Source organism: Cricetulus griseus, chromosome 5 (genome assembly GCF_003668045.3).
Source record: "Cricetulus griseus strain 17A/GY chromosome 5, alternate assembly CriGri-PICRH-1.0, whole genome shotgun sequence".
Lineage (NCBI taxonomy): Eukaryota > Metazoa > Chordata > Mammalia > Rodentia > Cricetidae > Cricetulus > Cricetulus griseus.
The window spans coordinates 163293420-163320457 of record NC_048598.1 but is presented as its reverse complement, the minus strand read 5'-3'; the positions used below and the strand labels follow the sequence as shown (position 1 = coordinate 163320457).

The window sequence follows — 27038 nt, the reverse complement described above, 5'->3', positions numbered from 1 at the left end:
AATAATTCAGAGTAATAGAAACATATTGGTTTCCCAGTGATGAAAGCAAGTGTGTTTGTGTATGTATATTATGTGAATACATGTATGTACGTTTGCGTGCATGAATCTATGTCTATAAATGTGTATACTTGTATGTGTGTGAGTGAGGTAACCCTGACCCAGAAAGACAAACACTACAGGCATGTACTCACACATAAGTGGATATTAAATGCAAAACAAAGGATAACCACGCTACAATCCACAACCCTAGAGAAGCTAGGTAAAAAGGGGGAACAAAGGAGGGACACACTTGGATTGTCCTAGGAAGAAAAAATAGTTAATATCTCCTGGGTAAACTGGAAGAGGGGTAGAAAGCAGGGGATGGGGGATGGGAACATGAGGGATCATGAGAGTGAATTGAATAATGAACAATAACTAGGAAAGGAAGAAAGAACCAAGAAAGGCCATGCAAGTGAGTTGTTGAATGGTAGAAAAGAAAGGGCGAAGTAAGCTGTGATTCCCCTCCCTAGTTCAGCACATTCCATTGCCATCATTCATCTTCTGCCTGCTGCTGAGGATGGCTGTCGTGCTTCCTGGAGGTTCTACAGAGACCTGCAGTGATGCAATTGTGCATTCCACCTTAGGAAATACACAAATTTTCAAGTCACAAAGCCTGAAAGTGATGTCTCTCTTATTCATTTTCTCAAATTTATTGGCTATAAAGTTTATATACCACTTAAAATGTAGGGAAATGATGACACCCAATGCACCATTCCAAAATTAAGGTATCATCTTCAAAATACATGAAAAGCCAAAGTAACTTTCATATTGCTTGGTGACTACAAAATTGGATCAGAGATATAAGTTTAGTAACTCCGTTACCCAGAGACTTTGGACAGCCTGTTCAATCATTGTCCATAAGGAAGTCTTTCCTTTTCTCGTGTACAAATTTATAGCTTCTTTATAGCATTTATCACAATTCACTTAAAATAAGTTAATATAACTTTCCTTATAAAATGTATGTGCTGTTTCAAATAAAGATCTATTCTACCATGTGTATAAATACAATTTTGATGTCTTATCACTTGAGGTAGGAAATCCAAATATCAAATAAACAAATTCTTGTATTTTCAGAAAAGGAGCATACTCATGTCTTTTAATATCTAGAGTGAAACCTAGACATTCTAAGTGTTGCATTTATAATACCTTCATCTTTGTCTTTAAATATATTAAAGAAAAATTCATGATAGATGCTTTCCATATACATATATGATGATATTTTCAACAATCTACCCATGTTTCCTATTTAAATGACACAAATGATTTTTAAATTAATTTATGTGTTTATTTTACATTCTGACTCAGTTTTCCCTTCATCCTCTCCTCCCAGTCAAGATGTACTCTCCTCTGTTTCCACTTCCCAATCAATGAATGTGTGAAAGTTGTAGACATGTTTGGCCATTGATTAGACATGTTATGGAGTTAGCTTTGAGTTGACCACAAAATTATCAGAACTCTAAGGTACTGACTGTCGATGCACCTCTCTGATGATTTGGTAACATCACTGTTTTGATTGTTTTTAATTACACTTTAGTAATTAGAAGTAATATGTAACAAAAAGCCAGCAAAAAAAGAATATTTAGAGGAGCATTAATTTTTAGCATTATAAACAGAAACTGTTTACTCATACCCACTGTTACATACCATTATTTTCTTAAGACATTAAAATACCTTATTTCTGAGAGCATGTTTTTCATACATTAACATGAGAAAGTTTGTTTAGTCTTATAAGAGTAATTCAAGTTAAAAATTACATTTTTATAACATCTATCTTTTTTATAAGCCAAGATGGAGTATTATATGAATCTACCTGAAGTTTCTATAGCTTGTTTCATTGTCTCCCTGGGACTTAAGATGCACATTTTATGAATGAGACACAGGTATTTTATGCATAATTTTCAAAATCCATATCTCTGTCTGTTGTCAGTAAACATGAGACTTGTTTGCTCTCTTTGATGTGACTACAAAATGCCCCAGCTGTAGTCATAGCAATATTTCTTTATATTGCCTACTATCAACATTATTCTCTTATTGGAAAGGAAATAAATTGTTATATGCAAAGAAAAATGTATTTGAGATTCTAAATAAAATAGAGTTGCTTATACAGTTTATATGATAGAGGATAAGTCACTTCCACCACTGGTATGTTCATATAGGTAGCAATTGCAGTTATAACTTACCTTCATATACTTAAATATTAATACTATAATTTTTATAATTTGTTATAAAAGTCCCCTTTCATTCTGCTTTTCATTAATGGAATGACATTTTATAATTATGTACTGGTTTATTTATTTTTGCCAATTAAAAAGAAGTAAAGGACAATTTCATTTGAGTGAGTCAGTATTTAGTTGTTGACATGCTGGAATCCTACATACAGCATTGCATTTCCCAGGAGACTTCAAGAAATGAGAAAACCCATGCTCCAGTTGAGGTCTTACATTCATGCCCACAGGGGCAGAACTAAATGGACTTGATGCGGGATGGAGGGAGGGAGGAGAGAATTTGAGAGAGCAAAGTGGTGAAGATAGGAGAGGAATTCAGGGGAATCAATTTGGGTTTGATTTGATCAAGACATATATGAATGTATGAATATTAAATAAAATACTTTTAAGAAGTGAGAAAAAACATAAAATACTGTCTTAATTAATTTGCAATTGCTGTGGCAAAGCACCGAGACCAGAAGAGTTCACTGTGCTCTTACAATTTCCGAGAGTGAGTCCATGACCTTTATGTCAAGGAGCATGGCAGCAGAGAGGCAGGCATGGTGATGGAGTAGTAGCTAAGAGTTTACATCTTGAGATGATGTAACTGGGAATGGTACGTGCTTTCAATATCTTCGAATCTGTCCCCAGTGACACGACTCCTCTACAACAAGACTATACCTTCTTTCTGGGGGGAAGGAAGGGAAGTTCGAGACACAGGTTTTCTGTGGCTGTGGAGGCTCTCCTGGAACTGGCTCTTGCAGACAAGGCTGGTCTCCAACTCAAAGAAATCAGCCTGCCTGCCTCCCGAATGCTGGGATTAAAGGCTTGCGTCACACCACTGCCTGGCCAAGACCATACCATCTAATCCATCCAAATAGTTCCATCAACTAGGATCAAGTATTCAAATATATGAACCTATGGGGGCCATTAGTATTGAACCCAGAATAAATTCCTGTCTCTCCTTAGTGCCCCTAAGCTAGCGTTGATTTACTCACAGGGTCTGGAGCCCTGCAGACATAGAATTGTTGTTCTGGCTTGCACTCCCTTCTCTAATGCCGTTTCTAGACACTGCCCATTCACTAGTTAAATCAGGCTCTAATGGCTGCTTCCATCTGACTCGTGGTGTATATTTTTAAGTAATTGCTTACTCTCTTTAGGAATATATGAGCAATTACTCAGCCAATGTTTAGTATAATGTTTCCTAGCAGTGAAAACAAATAAAAGTGACTTGATTCCTGATAGGACTCCAACTTTAAACCGTTACCATATTACTGCAAATCAATCAAGGTTTGGGTCTCTTCATCAGCACTGTAAGGCAAGTCCAGTTTCTTCAGGGTATGGGGTGACTTTGGAAGACTAGAAATTAGGATACCAATAACGTTATTAATTGCTAAAACCCTTGCCCTACATGACAATTCTCTTTCTATGTTAAAGTGATTTTTGGAATAGTTCAGGAAGAAGAAATAAGGTGAAACAAATTAATAAGAATGTATGAATTTTTGGACCACCTGAAGTGGAAGTGAAAGACCCCCGAAGAGGTACTTTCGTAGGAGGAGACCCATACCCAGGAATCAGCGAGACCACGAACTTGGATGCAAACTGCAAGAGGCTTTATTGGAGATACGGCTACCCGGGCGACTTAGCTTCTGTGAGGCCAAGCGCGCCGAGCCAAGGGAAAGGGGTCCTTATATAGGGAAAAAGGCGCAAGCTAGAAACAGGGATTCTATTGGATAATTCTAATGAGGCATTGTACAGAGCTATTCTCATTGGTCAATGTAAATGAGGCGCTATACAGGGTTATTCAAATGAGGCGAAGTATAGAGTCATTCAAATGAGGTGAAATACAGAGTCTTTCAAATGAGGTGAAATACAGAATCATTTCTATTGGATGGTTCAAATGAGACACAGAGCCATTCCAGATCAGCATATTCTCAAGGTCTGGTGTCTGGTACAACAGACTCAATTCCCCCCACCCCTCCGCGTCCTGATGGCTGACCTTGGGGCGGAGACCTTGGGACGGAGTGTTTCTCATCGGGCGGGGGCTCAGGGGCAGGGCTCGAGGCCGGCTCACTTGGTGTTTGTTTTCGTGCCGGCCCACCTGGTGCTCGTCCTCGGGCCGGGTGTGCGGCGGGCGGCGGGGGAAGTGGAGGCCAGTCGGGGGTGGGGATCGGGGAAGTCGCCGACCGGAGGAGGAGGCAAACTTGAGAAAGAAAGGACTAAGGGGCAAGGGTCTTTCAGAAGTAAAACACATATTTAGTTTAATTCCATGTGAAAACTATGTTACTGAAGACATTATGTTTATGGGTGCTTTTGCCACCAAAGATCAAGATTTAGATTTGCATCTGCTGAATCCTTTAAATGGCCATGAAAAGTGCTAAGTGCCTCCTGGACTTGACTTCATACATTGTAGATGATGTCCTGGACTTTCTGAGTTCCCACGGAATGCATAGCAATTACACCTGTACGATCCAAACATGACCTATAGGGACAATCTCACAGAAGTATGCCTTGTGTGTGTGTATTTATGGCTCAGATTTCTACCTAAGATAAATGAAGTGCTTATATCTCCATCCTGCACTGTGCAGCCTTACAAATGGCCTCCGGGCCATTTGCATTTTATTTGTTTTTTTTTTTTTTTTTTTTTTTACAGCATTTGTGTTACTTAAAAGCTGAAAAAAGAAGAAAGAAAAAAAGAGAGAAAGAGAGAGAGAGGAAGGGGAAGAAGGAAGGAAGGAAGAAAACATGAAAACTAGAAATAGTCCAAGGAAAACATATTGCTAGAAGTTAAATTATATAGTTGAAAGCTAAAAACTTGTGGAACTAAATATTAACCAAATTTCATAGTGACAAGGACAATTTTTTTTAACAAAATGTTGCATGGCTCACATTGCTCTGAAGATATGTAAAAGATGAAATCACTCAGTGAGAAAATGCCTGGTAAATGGGAGTTTGTTTCTTCATTTTTACCTGAACATCTGGTAACCAAGGATTTTGAATATTAATTGCAGATTTACAATTACATTCATTGGAAAAAGACTTCATACATTAATTAAAATTATAATTGCATGCCTAACTTTTGCATGTGGACTTTGTAGGACATATGTCATCTTAGAGTGATAAACCCTATCTAAATGTGCAATAAATTTGAGTCTATGTGACCATTTCACAACTAGTGAATGCCCAGTTCCCATATTCTCAAGTCCAAAGTGATGTGATTTCTTTCACAAATCTGAGTCTGAATTATTTGAATCACTTTGTATTCTGAACCATAAAAATAGATAGCGTACATGCCTAAATGTGCCTCTTTTGCATTTCTACAACCTGAGAACCAGTTTGGTTTAAAAAATAAAATTTAACAGCCTTTAATTTGTCATGTGGATCTGATTCTATGTGTTCTTTATTGCCTCCATATATTTAGCGAAGTGAAACATAAAATGGTTGTAATAATGGGGAATTTAAAGTCGCTTTTGCACATGAGCAGTAATGCTAACTAATATAGTGAATAAAGATTGGATGTAAATTCTCAGGATTTCTGTTTAAGTTTTTGTAAAACTAAGTGGGTTTTTTGTTGGTTTAAACAATATTCACATAACAGTATGATGTACTTTGATAGGCAGAATGGAAACCAAAGGAAATTATCATTTGCATGCAACCCTAATCCTCATATATTTATTTAATTTTCCAACTGTAATATAATATTTAGATAACAAAACCTGCTTTTCATGCTCCAATATACCCACTCAGAGCTAACCTAGGCAGAGCATATGCCAGTACAATATAGGCATGTCAGTTGCTGTGGAGACTACTTCATCCATACTTGAATATGGAAAATACTTGAATATCTTTCCTCCCTTCCTCTTTCTATTTGGCTTAGGCCTACACTTACACTTCTTTACCATTTTTCTCTCAACAGTACCAGTGTTTTAATCATCCACCCTATGGCTTCATTCTTAGATTTACCTCCCCATAAAATAAAGCTGGCATTGTCCCTGCACTGATCACAAACTTTGGTCTGTTTTGTGTCAATCTTAACCTTTAACTCTAACATCCATGTTTTCAAATAGGCCCCACCCCAATTGTTAGTCCATATTCAGCATGCTGCTATATCATACTGAACTGCCACAGAAAGACAGAACCCAACCCTTGGTTTTCATTGTTTACTACTAATTATCCATTAATATGCTATCTCTTTTCAAGCCTTTTGAGTTCATTGAAATGAAATTAGTTGAGTCATGTAAGAATCCTCACACAATCTGAAGAGAAATTTCATTTAGCTAACATTATAATTATTATGTAAATGCCTTCCTGTAATTTTGCAATGACATTCATAGTTTGAACATTATATAACATGATAAATTGTGCTTATATAGTTAGAACTTAACACAGTAGCATGTAGAGGTGAATGGTCCTATGGAACCTTTGTTAAATGAGTGAACAAACAAATGATTCAATCCACAAATATCTGGATAAAGCGCTAACATAAATATGTTACCCTTGCCAATTGTAGAAAACTAATTCCAAAAAGCAAAGACATAGAACTCATGATCAAAATACATTCTATTTATGTGTAAAATTCTCTATGAGTTAAGGCAGATATTATTTAAAAGGTTGTCTTGAGGGTACCTTGTATAAATGAATATTTTCTTCTCATCATATAGAAGGTGCTAGTTTTATTAGAATGAGTCAGCAAGGATACAACTTCAAATTTTATAAAACTTCAGCCATTGTTAATGTGAATTGGAACACAGGCACAGGTTCACAGCTTGCAATATGCTAGTTACCCTTATTTATACCTTTTCACATATATGATATCAGTCCATAAATTAATAAAAATATTCTCTGTGGAAGAGTAGCAGTTTATTGTACCAAGATCCTATGAAATATGACACCAACTTTGTTCTTCAGCTTATTGACTTGCTTGTTGTTGATGCAAGAAGGGATTACGTAAATTTTGTAAGCAAATAAAACCCATGTTTGCCTAAATATTATTGAGTCTAGATTATGTAAGATTATCTTCATATTCTATGACTCTGTATCAGAAATTTTATTTCAGTAGATCATAGTAAGTACAGCATTAAGTTTCATGTCATATTTCCAACAATGACTATTCAATAAATTAGTGATGATATCTATAGAATATCATGTCAAAATGTTTCACAATTGATAAAATGGTAACATATCAATATTTATAAGAAAAACTAGAAAATCATGTAAATATATTCACATACTGTACCAAAATTTCAACATCATTTTGATATGTGAAAATATGTACATCATTTTATTTCTATTTTCTTTTAATTGAAGGGATACTCCTTATCAGAAATATGAATAATTAAAAATTGCATTTATTCATAAGAAAGAACTTAAAAGTGTTTTAGATAATATAACAATCTAGCCAAACTCTGTAAAGTTATAGTAGGTGACCATAAATTTAATTACTTGATGCAAAGAGATAAACATATAACCATAGAATGACAACAGAGAAAATATAATATTACTTTCAGATTTGGTATTAAGTATTTTAATATCTTCCTTTTAGTTTCTGAGTATTCTTTCTTGCTTAATATATTCAGACTATATCATGATTTCCTACTATTGTTCATATGAGAAAATACATTATTTGTTAAAAACAATTAATGGTTCTTCTCATAAATTTTAGATTTATGTTATCAAGTAGGTTTTTAATATGCTTTCAATCCTTTCCATATGTAAAGAACACATTAAGTTATTTTATATTTGTCTCTTTTCTCCCATGAAAATTTCAGAGCATTGTTGTTTTTTTCTACTTAGGGCTATAGATTTGATAGTTCAAAATCAAGTTGCTTAAGATGCAAGAACTTACCAAAAAAAAAAAAAAAAAAAAAAAAAAAAAAAAAAAAAAAAAAAAAAAAAAAAAAAAAGGCCGGGCTGTGGTGGCGAACGCCTTTAATCCCAGCACTCAGGAGGCAAAGGCAGGCGGATCTCTGTGAGTTCGAGACCAGCCTGGTCTCCAGGACAGCATCCAAAGCCACGGAGAAACCCTGTCTCGAAACCCCCCCAAAGAGAGAGAGAGAGAGAGAGAGAGAGAGAGAGAGAGAGAGAGAGAGAGATGCAAGAACTTTAAGTATTAAGACTATTTTAAAAGTCTTATCTATCAACATATACAAAAGTCAAAAATAAGCATGGCTCTGTAAAATCAGCACATCCCTGTAATCTCTACAAGGGCTGTCATGCTATTTGAAACTAACACGTGAGCTTTGAAATTGCGTGATCATCTGCTGCATTTTTGATATCACATGTCCTCAAATCTTGCCTGTTATTTTACAAGAGTCAAATATTGATTAGTTTTATGTCAACTTGATACAAGCTAGAGTTATTTGAGAAGAGGAACTCTAAGTTGAGATTCTCTATAACATATTCCTATAAGTATGTCTTCAGCAATTTTCTTAGACAGTGATGAATGTGAGAGGACCAAGACCACTGTGGGTGGTGCCAACTCTGAGAAAAGTGGTCCTGGAGTATAAAGGAAAGCAGGCTGATCAAGCCATAGAGAGCAAGACAAGAAGCCATCTTCGATTTCAGTTCCTTTTTCCCATATTGAGTTCCTGTCCTGACTTCCTTCAGTGATGGAGTGTAATAAGGAAGTGTATGTAATATTTTTGATATCACATGTCTTTTCTTCCTCAAATTTCTTGTAGTCCTGGTGTTTTATTACAACAATGGAAACCCTAACAAAGATAGAGGACAAGCAAGTCAGATAATTTTTTCAATGCCTTCATATATGATGACTGTCTAAGCTATTTCTTTCCTTTTTGCAGAATGAAGAACAAATTTTGGTATTTTGAGTTTGGCACATCTGAAACCTTCTCAGCCACCTGCAAGAAGCTACATGAATCTGTAGAAATAGAAGTAAGAAAAAAAATGGATTTACTTTTGTAATAGTATAAAGTGTCTTGTCTTTGCTTTCTTGGTGTTGTGATATGGCCCCTATCAAGAAATATACTTTTAGTAATACATATAGGTTTACTCGAGACTCTAAAATATGACTTTTGTCACTCATAATGAGTGTAGCAATATCTGAAATTAAACTTAAGTATGGATACGGGTTGTTTAAAATCATATAAAAAGATAGGGAGTGCAGCTTTGGAAAGCAGAGTGTATTGTGCATAGCATGAAGAAAAAGATGTCAAATTAAAAATATAGTTGATGAAAATGAAAAAAATTGAAAAAACTACAACATGTTCAGGAATTATTATCTCATAACTTTAAGACATAGTGCAATAAAAGTCTCCTTACTTTCACAGATATCCTTTCCTATTCCATTCTAATCATTAGCTAGGTTTTTCAGTTCAGATGGTTGCTATTTCCCATTACAGATACAGGGTGTGAAAGCCCCAAGAAAGAGAGCAAAGATAATAAAGACAGTTCAGAAAGATCTGTAACAAATAGGTTCATGAAAAATATCTAGACTTTATAGCACTCAAAAAGTTTTAGGATATACTCTAAATGGAAATGATATATTGAGGGATTTTTAAAAACTAAAGAAAAATTTGTTTGAATAGTAAACTAAAAATTTATTTTGTTTGAATAGTAAACTACTTTATGTGCCAGATGGTGGTGGCACACACATTTAATCCCAGCACTGGGAGGCAGAGGCAGGTGGATCTCTGTGAGTTCGAGACCAGCCTGGTCTACAGAGTGAGTTCTAGGACAGCCAGTACTGTTTCACAGAGAAACTCTGTCACAAAGCAAACAAACAAATAAAACAGAACAGAGCAAAACAAAACAATACAACAACAATTTAAAAAGATTACTTTGTGTTTTGTGTGTATGGTTTGTTCATGTGCATGCTCCTGTGTATTTGCTCATGTATAGGGAAGCTAGAGGATGGTGTAGGAAGTCACCCTTTATCACTGCCCATCTTATTTTATTGAGAAAGATTCAGACTTACCAGACAGCCAGCTTTAGGGCTCTGCCTGTCTCTGCCTCTGCAGCCCTGAATCATAAGAGGACACGGCTTATACCATGGATGAAAGGAACCCAATCTCAAATCCTCATGCTTATGAAGCAAGCACGTTGCCCACTGTTCCATCTCTTCAGCTCCTAATATATCATTAGCTATGTAGTCATTACATATGTACACATAAATTTATTCTGAAATTATACTATCACTTTAATTTCAAATTCACAATTTCATAAAACTGCCTTACATTTTAGATTCTAAACAGCTTTGTTCTCAAAAAGAAAAGTATGTTCAAAGAAAACCTGTGTCAGAAACCAAACTCATGTTTTCTGTAATATAACTGTAGACCCTAAGCCTCCCTGTGTCTGCTCCTTGGTGCCTCTCCATTGCAGACCAAAGGTTATCAGTCCATAGCGCAAGACTATATGTGTCACAAAGGACAGAATTTTCAAGAAGATTTCATCAAATAATGATGAGAATTTTAGTGAAAATAGTTGTACAGAACATTAATTTTTTTTAGGTTGTAAATACAGCTAAAATGAGTGTTATCATTTCATAATGATGCTCTTCAGCTTATTAGAACAGTGACTGTTCGGGAGACACCTCAACAAATTTGGACCAGAACTAAGTTACTTAGCTCTGGGTTTTGATTTTCCAGGTTTTCTTAGTATGGTTTTCTGGTTCTGCATTTCTTGCTTACTCAAGAAAGCATTACTATAGCATCTAGAAATTGGGGTCAGTACTGTGCTGTGTGTTCTTTCCATTATATCATTTTATATTGTGTGCATGTATTTGTGTGTGGATAGCAATGCCAAGTATGCCTTTCTGCTCACATTTTAATGAATCCAGTCTATCATATTAGCAAAATATGACTTTCTACCCTCAAGGTTACTTCATAATTAAATATAAGAAATCAGCAGTTCGGAAATTTGATTCTGCTTGCTGTTGCTTCCTATGTGGCCTAAAATCATACCAAGAATACTTTGAAAAATGTCTAATGAGGAAAAAACCATGGTAGTAACAATAGAACCTCAAGCAATGGCAGCTCCTTCAAAAACAGGCCATTTTCTGTGGGTATGTTTATGTCACAGTGCTCTTTCCTGCAGGGAGCTCCTTCTGAAAAGAGTAAATGTTTGGGACGAAATAAGTGTTCCATAATCACTGCTAAGATGCATGTATTATTAAAATCTACCTTATGTCTGGTACTAAGCAATGCACCTGCATTATCTGGTTCAATCTTTTTACACACAATATGAATCAAAGATGTACTATAAAATATTCATTGTATAGTTAAATATTTTTAATAACTTACAAGAAAAACAATTACATTATTGCCAGAACAATTAAATATAAGGAACCGGATAAACACTATATGCAGAGAGTGTGACAGTGATTTAAAAGTTGGTGTTTTTAATTTTAAGAATCTTAGTTATCTCCTAACTTTATTGCAGGAGGCAAAAATACAAATAAAAGGAAAACTTTTTTCAAAATTATAAGAAGAGATGTCAAAAACAAAGTGTGCATTACTGTGTTGTGGAGGAGGTGTAAAGAGTATCTAACAACCTCAGTTTGGTGTCTGAGATTAGAACAATCAGGCACACAGGTTTTCTGCTTTTCTCCATGTGCCAAAGTCAATGAGAGAATTAGCAATTAGCATGCCCATTTCATAAAACATTCAGTCTTTTGGGTGTTAGTGAGACTAGGAAGGTAGCACATGTTATATCTAAGAATTTGGCTTTATCCCTAAATACTGAGATTTTTCAAAAATAATCCAATAATATCAAGAATTAACAAATGCAAGAGCTTCATGGTTATAAAATCAACCATAGGACTTATTTATTAACTTGGGAAACAGAATTTTTAAAAGCATTAGGCTGTTGCCCATAGTAGTCTTGGCCATCCTGTCCTAGCACTGAGATTGCCTGTCAATGTTTTATGCTTCATTGAGTAAAATTATTAATAACTTTAACTGTCACAGGCATAAAAGCTGACTCATTATAGAAAAAATGAAATCATTGATTATATCTCAAAAAATTTAAAATCTGTACTCTCAGTTCTCTGATCGAAGGTTAACTGGCAGAAAAAATGTAATTGTTCTTTTAGTTACTTTGTGTTCGAAATAAGATCTCTGCAGTGACTTCACAGTGACACTCTATATGTGCTCAATCCACAGTCACGACTGAGGCACTTGGCTTTTAAGCTTTTACTTTATTTTCTCTGTACCTACTTTACACAAAATCATAAATCTTCAAAGCTTATGAGAACATTACCCGACATGGACTTAATCCTTGCTTACATTCATAACATTCACCTCAGCTTTATTTTCATAAACTCAACTGGTGAGCTGCAATTCCTGGCCCATCAGCACCAGCATGGAGCTTTCCAGACTAATGAACATAATGTCAAAGCAAACAGAGGAAAGTGGTCTGGGATCGAGAGCTAGTGAAACTAAACCACTCATAGACACCAAATTATTTAAATACATTGTCCTGCATTCGGAAAAGCAGCCATGCTCTCCATCACTCCTTCTTCTTTAGAACTCCTTGAGACGTGCTGGTTGTTGGTTTTCTCTCCCCCTCCGCCCCGCCATCCCGAATTGTCAGAGAATAACTAACTGGTTTCCTTCAAACCACACAAGGCGTTGACTGCGAAGAGGGAAACCAGCATGGTAGTACAGGCTCGTGCAGCTCCATTGTCTCACCTAACTCCATTTGTTCAATTAGGCGGAAGAAAGACCTTGCAGCATGCTCTCCCGTTTCTGCAGATGAACAAAGGAATCTTCCTTCACTAATTCGGAAAGTAACTTGTCACAGCAGGGTCCTAAGGCCTAGTCACATAATTGTCTTAGTGTACTACCTGCTGTGTTCAATATCGAGTGGAAATGGAAGCCAGGCCCCAGCTCCAGCTTATTTCACAATTCTTCTGTTATTTAAATGATTTTAGTCAGTTTGGGGGAAGCCAGACCTTTATAAATTAACAGCAGGGAAATACCAAAGGTGTCAGATTGCATATTTATCATCTTTTTCGTGTAATACTTAAATATGTATTAAGAAGTGACTGACATAAATTAGGCAGTTTTCAGAAGCCACAGGCCGTGGCTTGTAGAGGACCCCCTTCTGCTTGACATTTCATCCTTGTCAAAGATCAAATTATTTTAATTTAGGCTGCAAATTATAAGGAATGAAGACTTCTTTGTGGGAATTCCCCGTGGTAATCTGACTTTTGTTGTTACTGCTGCTTGTCAGTGTGCAAAAGATATAATATGCATGCAAATAAGGTTAAAAAATATGTACTATCTAATTATCCAGCCAGTGCGCTCCACTTGAAGACAGTGGGAGGCCTGACACACAGTATGTGTTTGATTCATTGAGGCCTGCAGGGTATTTACACAAGATTACTTTTAATTATGAAATTAATATCTGTTTATCTAGAATATATAGTGGTGAGTGAGTATACACCGGAGCAGAATTCTTTAGTAAAAAGAAATGATATTAATTTACTATGTCAAAAGGAAGGAAAATCACTTGTTTCTGGAAAAAGTTGAATCATATCATCCAGAGCTGGGCCCACTTTAGTGAAACAAACTGAATGCAAATTTAATGCTTTCTCCAGCATTGTTTCTTCCTCTGCAGCCTGGGTTCAAGATGTGTCACTTTATGTCATTTCATTGTTCCTTTGGTGAGCATGATGCAGCCCTAGCTTCAGAAAGATGAAGCAAATGGGGTAAGAGGCAGGATTCCATTTGCTTTTTTGCTGTTTCTGTGGCATCACCAATTCCATGGGAATCAAAGTTAGTGTTTAAGTTTATGACGACTTAATTATAGTAGGACATGGTGGCTGTAGCAGCCCTTTGCTGAGATATTGTTAGAGACAAGTTATAGACTTGTCCTAGCAGGGTGCATTGAAAGATTTTCAAATTGTGTCTCCTCTTCTCGGCTTATAATAGAAAATGGAATAATAATTTTTGAGATAGTTAAAAAGATGGTCATTTTGGAAAAACTAAACCAAAAAAAAAAAAAAAAGTTATACCTTAAAGACTTCAGAAGAGGGGGTTGCAGACAAGGCTCAGTGGTTAAGACCTCTTACTGCTGTTCCAGAGACCTGTAGTTAGACTTCCAGCACCCATGTTACTCAGGTCACAAGCAACTGGAACTCTGCCACACAGGCTGGACTCTATGGGCACATGCACTCACACAAATAATATTTACATATGGGTGTGTAATGTGTAATGTGGGGGTCTCTGTGACCACTTTTTGGTACTAACATCACTTTTCCTTCATGAATGTCTATCAAGCCATTTCACTCTGTGACAGAAAGAAAGAATGGAAGGAAGGAAGGAAGGAAGGAAGGAAGGAAGGAAGGAAGGAAGGAAAATAAAAGGAAGGGAAACCAAGCCAGGCATAGAGGCAGGGGGATCAAGAGTTCAAATTCATAATTCAAAAGAAGCAAGATAATAATTTTTGCATTCATAAGCTTGACCTCCTTGGACCTCAAATTGCAATTGAAGTTAAAGAAAACATGAGTATATTTCTCTCTCAAAGGATTTCTATAAAGTAGGACACATTGCTGATGTGGTTTGACCATTTGTAATAATTATGAGTGGTAGCTGGTGAATGTTCTGGCGTTTTCTCCTTTGTATTGAGATGAATTTAAATAGCTTTATTAAAAGACAAGCAAGTAAATAAGCAATCAAAAATGATTAAATACTCTCTCTCTCTCTCTCTCTCTCTCTCTCTCTCTCTCTCTCTCTCCCTCTCTCTCTCTCTCTCTCTTCTTTTCCTCTCTCCAGTGCGATGGAGTACAGATAGATTTAATAAATATCTCTCTGGAAGGAATTGCAATTTTGAATATTCCAAGCATGCATGGAGGATCTAATCTTTGGGGAGAATCTAAAAAAAAAAGAAGCCATCGACGGATAGAGAAAAAAGGTTCTGACAAACGACCCACACTCACAGATGCCAAAGAGCTGAAGTTTGCAAGTCAAGGTAAGGTTCTGAGATTATATGGTAAATTGCTTATTACTCTGTTCCAAAGGCTACCTTAAAGAAAATCTTTCTGGATCTAAAATCATATATATTATTTATGTTTTACCTCTTTCCTAGTCTTTCTTTGGTGAGAGTTTTTTTTTTTTCCATAAAAAAAGAAAATGTAAAAGTAAAATAGAGAACACCGCACACTGAGCTCTTTTGGAATGGCCTCATCCTGGTCATTGTTTAAGTGGTTGTGCCAAGGACCCAAATATTTTGTAAAAGGCTTTACTCTTGCCTCTTCAGTCAAGATACGATATTCAAATCATCCTATATTAAGTTACCATTCCAAATAACATATATATGAGAACGCTTTGATATCACACAATATATTTTATCTGCTGTTGTTTTTCAGAAAGTTCACATCAACCATTAAAACACCTGAGAAACAGGGAGCAAGGACTACATGGTTATATGAATATGCTCTTCAACCCCATTATAACATAGTTTCCTTTGTGACATGACAACTAATTCTTGATAGATGTTATAATCACAGACACAAAGTGAAGCTAGTTCCCATAGTTTATATATAAGAGCCTATACTATTTTAACTTAAAACATAACTAATATTATTAATAGCACTAGTCATAAAGACAGCTAGTTAATACAGGCATGAGTACTCTACCCACCCTAAAATTCTGGAACTCTGGTAGCTAAGGCAGGAGGATAACTGTGAATTTGAACCCACCTTTGGTTGAATAGTGGTTCTATATAGGTCTATAGAATCAGACCCTGTCAAATAAATAATACATGAATACAAATTCTACTGTGTAACAAAAGCAAAATATGAAGAGTTTGTAGCATTAAAGCCTCAATATAAATAGATCAATAACATTTGAAATGATTGATAGATTTGATAGTTTCTTCTGTAGCTGGCACTTACTTAAGCTTTGGACAATGACTTCTGAAAAATGAAACTTAGTATCACAATGTGGCAAAAATTGAAGGAAAGATGTTATATATCCTCCATCAGACAAACTTACCATAATTGGTGACAGGAAGTTTAAGCAACAAACCAATTAAAACATTCTATAATAAGTTTCAGTTTAAGAATTAACATAAAATGGAATTTTGAAGAATATATATGGAAAAATTTGAAGCTTTTTCTATTAGAAAATATGTATAATTGTTACTTTGTACAAATGTTGGCATAAATATTGCATTTATACTGAACACCAATCTAAATATTACTAGATTTTATGAATATTGATAAAAAATTGAATTATTCGAATTATCTTAGGACCTTGGTAAGATCAACCTAAAAACAAAAACCCTCTAATTATCCAAATTATATGTTATTATATAGTACAATGCATCCATTGTTTTTGAAGCTACAAATACTTTTGCTATGCCTGTATTTTGTATATGTAGGAATTTTTTCATGTTTCTTTTCTAGTCTGTTATTATACTCTAGTAAATGGCCTGTTCTTGCTGCGTCTCTATTCCTAACATTACACCAGCTGATTTTCAGTGACTTGGCTGACAGTACTTTCTCACCACTGAGCCCTGCACGTTTCTAAGGTTCTTGCCTGTGCTCTCCCCATGCAGACATGTGAAAAGGCACGCCTCTATCACTCTTCATAGAACTAGTAGACATCTACTGTTTTCTTGGTTTCATAAATTCCCACCACTACTTTAAGATTGTATGCTTGAAATAAAGCGACAAAGATGCCAGCCACAACTGTTCTAACAGACCCACGGTAAAGCTGCTTCTCTTAATCCTATTTCTCCCTTCCCATTGTGGAACTCTCAGGGCCTGCTTCTCACACATGAGGAAAAAGTGGGCACACATGAGCTCGTGGCTCAGAAATACATTTTCATACTGCGATTCCTGACCATTTTCGTATGAGTGGTAAGAGAAGTATTCATAAGATCGATCATGTTCGGCTGTCTGCTCCTTTTGTTACCTCACTGTGCTTACAGGCTTCACCTAGCTGCATTTCCAGACAAACTTTTGGAGTGAATTATTAAAACCCAATTGCTATAATCTTTCCTTTATGTTGACTTTAGAAAGTAAAAATTGCCATTTTGTTGTATTTTGCATCTCTGTAGCTAAACATGCCTCAAAATCCTCCTACATTTGGATTTAATATTTATTCGGTTGTTTCTAAGTTTTATACTTAATGTAAAAAAAACCAAACATACTAATAAGAATTGCTATTTGTGCCTCTTTCCTGAATAGTCATATTTCTATTTACTTTATTTTCTTTTAACATCTTGATACAGAAAGAGTTGTGATATTAAGTGTGTCAACGTCGCTGCTACCCATGTCTTTTTTTTTTTGGTGCTTTTAAACTTTGTTTTAATGAACACCTTCAGAATTTATCATTGTGTTTTCAACCTCTCCCACATCTCCTCCCAGATCCACCTCTGATCCCAACTTTGTGCCCTCATTATTCTTTAAAGCCTGTTAAAAAGTCCTGGGAGTGTTACTTATATTCTTGGATGTGTGAGGTCATCCACTGGAGTGTGTTAGACCTATCAGGGGTCAGCCTCTTGTAGAAAGCTGTCTCTCTTTCCTGGTAACTATCAATTATCAATAATAATTCCTCAGGTACAGGTGGGACTTCATGCCTACCTTCCCCTTCCATATAGGTAATTTATATGGCTTGAGCACACTGTTGCAGCCACTGTGAGTGCATTTGTGTCTGAAAAACATTGTAGTCATCCACCATCTTTGGCTCTTACCTCTTTTGTTCCCTCACCTGCAATTATTACTGAGACCTGGAAAGAAATGGAGGAGATATAGATGTTCCATTTAGGGCTGAGATCTCTGCTATCACTTTTTCTCTCCACTTTGACCCATCGGTTCTCTGTGTTCTTCACCATTTACTGCAAAAAGAAACTCTGTACTGAAGTTTAAGAGATACAGTGACATATGGACAACTGTCAGTGTTTTCTTTTGATATGGTGATATTTTGTACCCAGATCAACAATTTCTATACTTCTAAAATACCTAAGTGGGGGCTGGAGAGATGGCTCAGCGGTTAAGAGCACTGACTGTTCTTCCAAAGGTCCTGAGTTCAATTCCCAGCAACCACATGGTGGCTCGTAACCACCTTGAATGAGATCTGGTGCCCTCAGCTGGCATGCAGGCAAAGGACTGTATACATAATAAATAAATAAAATCTTTAAAAAAAATACCTAAGTGAAGCAGTGGAAAACTGATAACTGGGAAATACTTCATTATAATATGCCCTGCTAGGGTTACTAAATATCTACTTGTCTTTTAATCATATAGATTTATGAGTCTTTTCTCTCACTGCCAATAATAATAATAATAATAATAATAATAATAATAATAATGATAATAATAATAATAATAATAATAATAATAATACTGTGCGCTGCAGCCTATCATGTTCCCTTCTGTAAAATGGACTAGAAGTGTCAGTTGGGTTTTACTGATTTTAGAAGTGAAGCTTGTTTTTGATTTTAACTTCAGAAAGAGTTTTGGGATGCCGGGAGGCATAAAGAAGTGTATCACAAAGTTCATATAATATAGAGAAAATACTTCTTCATAACAAGAATTGAGAAAAAGATTACACATATTTAAAACACATTTAAAGAACTGCCATAAAACAAGAGTGCAAGACTGGGTTTGGTTCATGAGGTCCTGAGTTCTTCCTTCTGGCTGTCCAGGACAGGAGATGCCAGGCAGTTGCCTTACTTGCAGTCTTTGAGAGCACCCATGAGATCAAAATATTTTCAGTCAGTGTTTTGGTAGGAAATTCTATTGCTGACTTAATTCAGAGTTGAACAGAATTATAAGTAATTTGCTTAATTATATTATCATTCCATTGAGACACAGTGAACTATTTGGATACAGTTCTGAAGCATGCACACATATTCTCCTCATTAAGCACACATTCTCTTTATGTGTGTTTATAGATACAAATGAGTGTATTAAATACAGACGGCGCTGCCTTTAAGCAGAACTATAAAGCAGGGCACGTTATCTTCCATGTCCTGCCCTTAATACTTAATCTTCCCATGTCTCTGCAGCTGCTGAGTTCATCTGTACCATCCCCTCTTCTAAATTAACCTGGGAGAGATGTCTAATAAATTCACTCACATTAATGTATAAATGACTGATTGCAGACAAAAGGAGAGGTATTTGCATTTTAAAAGACATAAAGGCCTTCAGCTAAAACATTATTTTTCATCCTGTATTCTAGTGAGTTATAGCTGTGATTCTTCAGCAGTTCTTAAAGACTTAGTTCAAATCCACTGCAGTATTTTCGAACAAATTAAAAGAAAACTTTAATAAAATCAATTATTTCCATTAAAAATTGTTTCCCATGTTAGCTATTCTTAAATTATAAATGGACTTTGTATGGTCTTCCTATTCTCCTTTCTTTTTGTTTCTTGTTTCCTCAATTAGGGAAATAGATAAGCAGGTAGATTGAAGAGTTAGATTTTCAGGGAGAAACATAGGATTCCTCCCACACACTTATTTATATATGCACATATAAATATATCCCAAGCTTTGAAAAGTTTATTCTGCAATGATCATTTAAAAATAATATATCTTTGAATATTTATTGGAAGAAATGTAAATGTACTACACATTGTCACCCTAGTTCATATGAACCACCTGCATTAAAAGACCAAATATTTAGATACTTTTGTTTGTCACAGATCTAAATGGCACAAAGCAATCGAAGTAAAAACAAGCCACACACCAGTATTTAAAGGGAAGAGAAGATAGGTTGGTAATAGCACTTGTGCTCATAAAGAAATTGTGTTAAATGAATACTTGCAACAAATAATAAGCTTATTCTCATTCATATCCCAAGTATGTGATCATAGGGGTAGATTTGATTTAAACATGTTCACCATTAAACTTCTTGTAAGGATCCAGGCATAAGACTGAAATTCTGTATGCACCGTGTGTTTGGACAAACTGAACTATAAGGGAAAACCTGAACCATGCAGCAAGCTGCATTCCATACGTTTGTATGGACAGAGGTGAAAAAGTCATGTTTGGTGGCCATCTTTGCCTAGAACAGTGAGATAGAGTTAGATTACAGCAAATACTCCCCTATATACCTGTGATGACATCCAGACAGTATACAACTGAAAAATTAAAATTTAAATAGCACCTTTGAAAATCATTTTTTAACCAAAGTGTGGGGACCTTACAAGGACTAATTATTTTAGTTTTAATAGGTTTATTTGACTGGCAGAGCCAGTCATGCAACTTTCCAGTAAGGTAAGGGTAGTTACTACAGATGGCTATGGAGCAACATGGGAAGTTTATGTTACTTCAATTTCACACTACCAAAATAAAATATTAAAAATTGGAAAGCGAAAAAGCTCTGATATTGCTATGGTTTAATAAAATAAGGCTAATATTCTTATAGACTGACCATCTTGGAATTGCTAGCAATTTGAAACTCCAAAATTTGAATCTCTAAAATCTGAAATTTTTGTACTTATACATGTTATAATTTTTCTCATGTTGAACTTTTTTGATATTGCAAGTCATTGACTGATATCAAATGTAGAAAACTACTGAGCAAAAGATATTACACTCAAGCCTAGAGCCAAAAGTTAAGGGAGGAATTGCCAGGAGCAGGGAGACTTCTGGTTGAACCCTCATTATGGACGTGACTGTCTACTCTACACACAGCTATTTCTAGCCAGGTACTTGTCACAGGAAAATTTCTCTTAAAACTAATTATTAAACACATTATGTCATCCAAAATTTTTTCAGTGTGTTCACTCACATTTACTAAAGCTATTTTATTTGGTCAGAATTTTCCAACTCTGAATTGGCATGCACTGATAGAAAATTATTTGCTATTCACCCAGTAGTTTAAAATTCAGAGTCACAGACAAATACAGACACATAAACACACAGACACACAAAACACACACACACACACACACACACACACACACACACACACACACACACACACTCATACAAAAACACAAATATGTCCTGACCTGCGGGACATCAACCTGGGGCAAGAGAGTCAGGGATAGGGGATGGGGACAAGAGATGCAGAAAGAACAACCACAGGACAGGATTCTGATCAAGTGGCAAACTTTACTTTTCTCAGGCTAGCTTATATAGTCAGGATATGGGGAAGGGCAGAATGGGTTGTTTGTGCACCAGGTGTTGGTATAGGCAGGATATTAGGAAGTCACAAAGAGGATGTTTTGCAGGGTAAAGAGTTTATGAGTAAGAGGTCCAGGAAGGGTTGCTTAGGTGACTGAGCCTGTGGGTAGAAGACTGGGTCAGGTTGTTTCTTTTCTTGAGTTGAGGTTCTAATGGGCTGCTATGTAAAGGTTAACTATGTGGCCTGCCAAGCATGGCCTAGGATCTCATGCCCAGCCCTGAGATTTGGCTCCCACCACAAATATACATTCACACACACACACACTCATACACACACACACACACACAAACACACATGAGCACACACAGACACACTCATATACATCCAAACACAAACACATTCACACACACATACATACACACAAACGCAACCCAAACATACATTCACACACACACACACACACACACACACACTTTGGACTTGCTATTGTGCTTCTCTTATCTTTCTTTCCAGTGAAGAATCCTGTTTTTTTTTTAATTCATAGTAGTGATGAAAAGGAGTAAAATAACTAAACCAAGAAATACAAAAAGTCGTTGTTAGAATTGTAAAGGTAAGCTGAGATAAATTTAGGAAACTACTGCGATTGGAGCTGGGATGACAGAGGGCTCTATGGGCAAAGATGCTTGCTGCCAACCCTCAGAGCTGGACTCCAATCCCCAGAATATGAAAGGTAGAAGTAGAGAACTGACTCCCACAAACAATCCCCTGATCTCCACACAAATGTCATAGCACATGCATCGCCACATACTAACATACACATGTGTATACACATGTGTATATATGCATGAGCACACACACACTAATACAAATACATATTTTAAATGACTATAATAAGCTGTTGTAGCTTACTTTCTCTCATACTCTGTGCAATCATGTATGTGAGCGCTAAGGGTGAACTTTATATTTGTCAGTATCTTCCTACATAAAATGTACTGTATGTGAGTTCCTTTAAAAGTAAGCAATTATGTAATCTAATGCAAAATTATTTTCTATTATAGTGCATGCAAGAAAGATGGAAACCATGGCTCTTTTGTGAGTCAAAAGATAGGCAGTGTGTATTCTGATTGGCTGCTAAGGAGTATCTCCGTATCATGGGATTTATTGTCAGTTTTAATATAAAATGCAGAAAGTAAAAAGAGAGGGAAGGAAAGAGAGCAATGTACACCATGTGCACCAAAGAGAATCAACTGGAAAATATCTGAAAAATTTGACAACATTTGACATCTTCTTTTGCTTCTGATGCTAAGATAATTATGTCTTCATCTTCTAAGTGAGGATATATGCTCTGAGGATGATTCTGATGTATGTATACTGTATACTGCATTATGCAGAACACTGCACAAAGAGGAGTGAAGTAGTAAGATTGTCAATATCTGTGCCTTGTACAATCATACATATCAGCAAGTCAATGCTAAGGACATTTGTCAACCAGTGTTACCCATTCTCTAAACATTTCTGCAGGTTATTTAGGGTAATTTAGAAAGCAGTGCTACCTTGCCTAAATATAAAAGCAATGCTCATCTTAGATCTGTAGATGCTGTATTTGGCATTCAAACCCAGGCAAGCAGAACAACTTCCAAACATTTAAATTCAGTGATTAAGTCAATTAAATTTAGAAACAAGAAAAGATTTCATGCTACACAATTATACCTAGATGTTAAAATTATTGAAAAAAGGTCATGGCATTTGAAAGGTTTCATTTCACACACACACACAAAAATGCATATAACAATGCCATGAAAATTTCATTGGTTGAAAACAGATAGATCCAAACATTTGCTGTTTAATAACCTTTAAAGGAGACATCAAAAACTGGGTTCTTACTTGTATGTTTTTAAACTACCTTCTTCAAAATGTATCAGCATTGGGAAAGGAAATAATTACACATGCTTAATAAAGCTACCTAAATACCAGAATTGAAATTCAAGATTACATAATACATCTGGGCAACTTAAAGTGATAGCACTTTATATATATGTTTGGAATTTGAGTTAAAATATTAACAATTGCTTCTATAATTCACAAATTAGTTGTTAAGTTTGCACTTATGGCATAAAAATCAATTTTTGACCCAGATTCCATGGCTTCTAAGAACCACCACCAAAGCAAGAAATAAAATATTTGACAATAAACAGTAAATGTGACTTAATTAATTTATTTGTTACTAGCTACTAGTCAAATATTCCTATCAGCATCTGCTCAGGATTGATCTGAGCACTTTCATGATACATATATAAATGTGTGTATGTGTGTATGTGTGTGCATAGGTATGCATGTGGATATAGAAGACTGAATAGAGCCTCAATTGCCATTCTCAGAAATACCATACCCTTTTGAAATAAGTTTTCCATTGGCCTGGAACTCACTATGTAGGCTAGATTGGTTGACTACCAATGCCTAGAGATTCTCTCCTCTTCATGACACTAGAATTTTAAATGGGCAACAACACATTCTGCTATATCTATCTGTAGATGCAGATATAGATAGAGAGATAGAGACAGGCAGACAGACAGATATAGATTCTCTCTCTCTCTCACACACACACACAGAGAGAGAGAGAGAGAGAGAGAGAGAGAGAGAGAGAGAGAGAAAGAGAAAGAGAAAGAGAAAGAGAGAGAGATTCTAAGAATCATCTCAAGTGTCATTTTACTGAGAATAGTCATTACAGAAGCCATCAATCTGATATGTAATTTTTAATATACATACAATCCCAGGTGAAAGACACGCATAGTAGAACAATCAAGTCTAGGAAAATAATTTTTAGTAGCAGTTTCGCTTTGAATTTGACAAAACAAGGCTTTGTCATAGCAATCAATATAATGATATCAAGAGAAGGTGGAAAGAGATTTGTCCCTTTGGAGTTCTTAATCAAGGCTCATGATGGGCATCTTTCTTGACTTTTGAAACTAAACATTTCCATTCCAAAGTAATGAACCTTGTTTTGATACCTTCTACATTCCAACATATTGGTTTTAGTTGTACCTTCAGAGCAATGGGAAATATGAATGATTCAACATGCCACATTGTGCAGACGATGGTATATGATATCAGTGACAAAATTATCATCTGCTTTATCCCTGTGAGATGTGCACAATCCTGAGTCTACTAAAAGTAATGCCAAATTTATATTCAGGTTAAGAGTGTGTGTGATTGCAACTAGATTTTAGTTGCAGTGACTGAAATTTAAAAATAAAAAAATATTTCAAGTTAAAACACTGAGAAGAATATATGCAGTAGCTAATTAACAACCTGTAGAGGGTGCACTGTCGAGTGTGCCTGTACAAAGGAGTCCTGTGACATTTCACATCCCAAGTATGAAGCCACCATTCAGGATTCCTCAATAGAAAGTGCTGAAGCAATCTTGTCTTTTCAGAGAGATAGATAATTTGTAGCTGTGGAGAAGAATGTCCCTCAAATTACATATGACTTTTCTTAACGGGGTTATGGAAGAGAGAGATGACAACAAATTAGGGAGGATTTTTAAAACTTGTTAACATGGAAAAACTTATAAAAAAAATCATGGGGTCACTCCATTTGGGGAACCTGGATTGTGACTCTGAACCCTTCACTGCTTCAAAAAGACATGGGGTCACTCCATTGGAAGAACCTGGGTTGTGTCTTTAATCCCTTCATGGCTTTTAAGGACCTCACTTTGTTTTCCATCAGAATGAAAAATACTAGGAAAGTCTGTAATCCAGTTCAGAACATATATGCTAATTGTACTGCCTTAAGGAAGGACATCTCCCTTAAAGATTTCAACACTGGAGGGATATTGAACTTTTAGCTAACTTAATTTGTAAATTTGTTTCTGATAGTTTCTATTGGTAAGATTAAATGGATACATTCTAGCACTTGCACACACTTACATAACTCCAATAAATGCTGGAGTGTCTAACAGAGAACAAAGAAACCCATTTCTTGAGAGAATCAAATGCTGCCATCTACTTATCTTTAAATAACAAATTTGGGTTAACCAAAGCAACTTGCCACTAGAATTCCACGACCATGAATGTGGTTTCCATGAATATAGTCTTTTATTCTAAATACATGATTAGCATATGAATTGTGGCTTTTTGGGCAGTATCCAACCCATTCCATTTTTGTGGAAACTGGTAAAGATTCATGTAGCTCACAGTCTCTCTACACCTAATACTAAAAAAAAAAAACAAAAACAAAACAAAAATAACCCCAAAAAACAAAAAACAGTTTCATTGTTCTCCTTTTAGTCAGCTATGAATCTATAAAATCAGGCGTTCTTTTTAAATGTATGTTTTAGACAGGGTCTTTTTTGATGGCTGTACATTATCTGCAATTAATCAGATTAAGCTAAGCATTGAGGCTCAAATGTTATAGAGTAGCAGACATCTGAAATAAGGCTTAAAATCTCCATGGATAAACATGGCTAATTTAAATGAGCCCTAGGGAGCTTTTTTGAGAAAGTTTAAATGCCTGATGAATTTGGCACTGTTACTCTAATTATCCTATAACAAGGCACAAAATAACAATCTCATTTCATCCTTGTATTTACAAAGCTATTCCCATTATCCTTACATTTCACCTGTTCAAGCACTGAAGAATTGCTCCTCATTGAGAGATTCATTAAAAGAGAATAATTATATTATATTTCACAGATTGGCAGAGAGAAAATGTATCTTTGAACAATTCCATTTCCCCGAAGAGTTGTTCATTTCAGAATTGGAGACAGGTCTATTAAGTATTTTCTACCCTTTTTAAATATGTCAAAGCTAACCATTAATACTGAAAGTAGTAATCTGGTTCTGACTTAATGAAAGAGTTCACTGCTTTTGTAAATGTATTTGTAAAATACATTTTGTGAATGAAACACAAATGTAACCACATTTTAAAAAGGTATTTAACAACAAAGTCACAAGAATCTTCTTTTAAAGAATGATTTAAAATCATGGTTTTCTTATGAAATATTTTCCTGCATTAATGTCTCTTTTATCAAAAATCTACATAAATACATTTCTCACTAAATTTGTAGCATTCCGGTCTCCAGAGTATCTTGTCTGAATATTAGTAAGAAGACTCATCCAATACCCATCAATTTCATTTTTAGACTTCCCAAAATCTGAGATTACAGAATTGTATTTTAAAATCATATTTTAAAATCATATTTTAAAAACTCATGAATACAAAATATGGCCAGTGAAGAAAAATCCTAAACTGCATCATTTCACATCATTAAATGTTGGTGTTATGAAGTAAGTTAGCCATGGTCAGATTCAGGTAAGTCCTTAACACACTTATAAGTAAATAGCAAGTATTAAAAATACTAATCAGTGCTACTTTCTGTTTGGTTCTGGAATTCTAAGCAACAATTCCAATCAGACAGGTGTCAGGCAAACAGGCTTTGCCACAACACCCAGGAAAAGTTCAATCAATCACTAGTGAGGATGAACCACACAAATTTATTATTCTTTATCTCACACTGAGAGACATGGGGACTAGCACCCAAAACACTGTCTTCCCAAAAGCTTCATAAGGCTCCAGAACTATAGACAGAAGGGAGGGAAATGGGAGAGGAGGTGAGATTTATGCACAGCGAGGCAGTTTGGATCGGGCGCAGCATTACTTTAGGTCTGAATCTGCAAGTTCCTACTTTTTCCAAGGCACTCACTTGAACAAGCAAGCACTCCGGCTCCCACTAAGCTAAACAAGGCAGCCTGGT

The 27038-nt window shown here is 35.7% G+C and overlaps 1 protein-coding gene across 6 annotated transcripts in view; it reads left to right on the top strand.

The window, feature by feature from the left end:
- The window catches only part of Dgkb (diacylglycerol kinase beta), a 649271-nt gene that overhangs the window by 470331 nt on the left and 151902 nt on the right, over positions 1-27038 (top strand). For all 6 annotated transcript variants that reach the window (XM_035445438.1, XM_035445436.1, XM_035445435.1 and 3 more), the window contains 2 exons: positions 9044-9134; positions 14978-15173. In XM_035445438.1, the coding sequence (XP_035301329.1) occupies positions 9044-9134; positions 14978-15173 (287 nt within the window). The remainder of the gene's footprint in view (positions 1-9043; positions 9135-14977; positions 15174-27038) is intronic.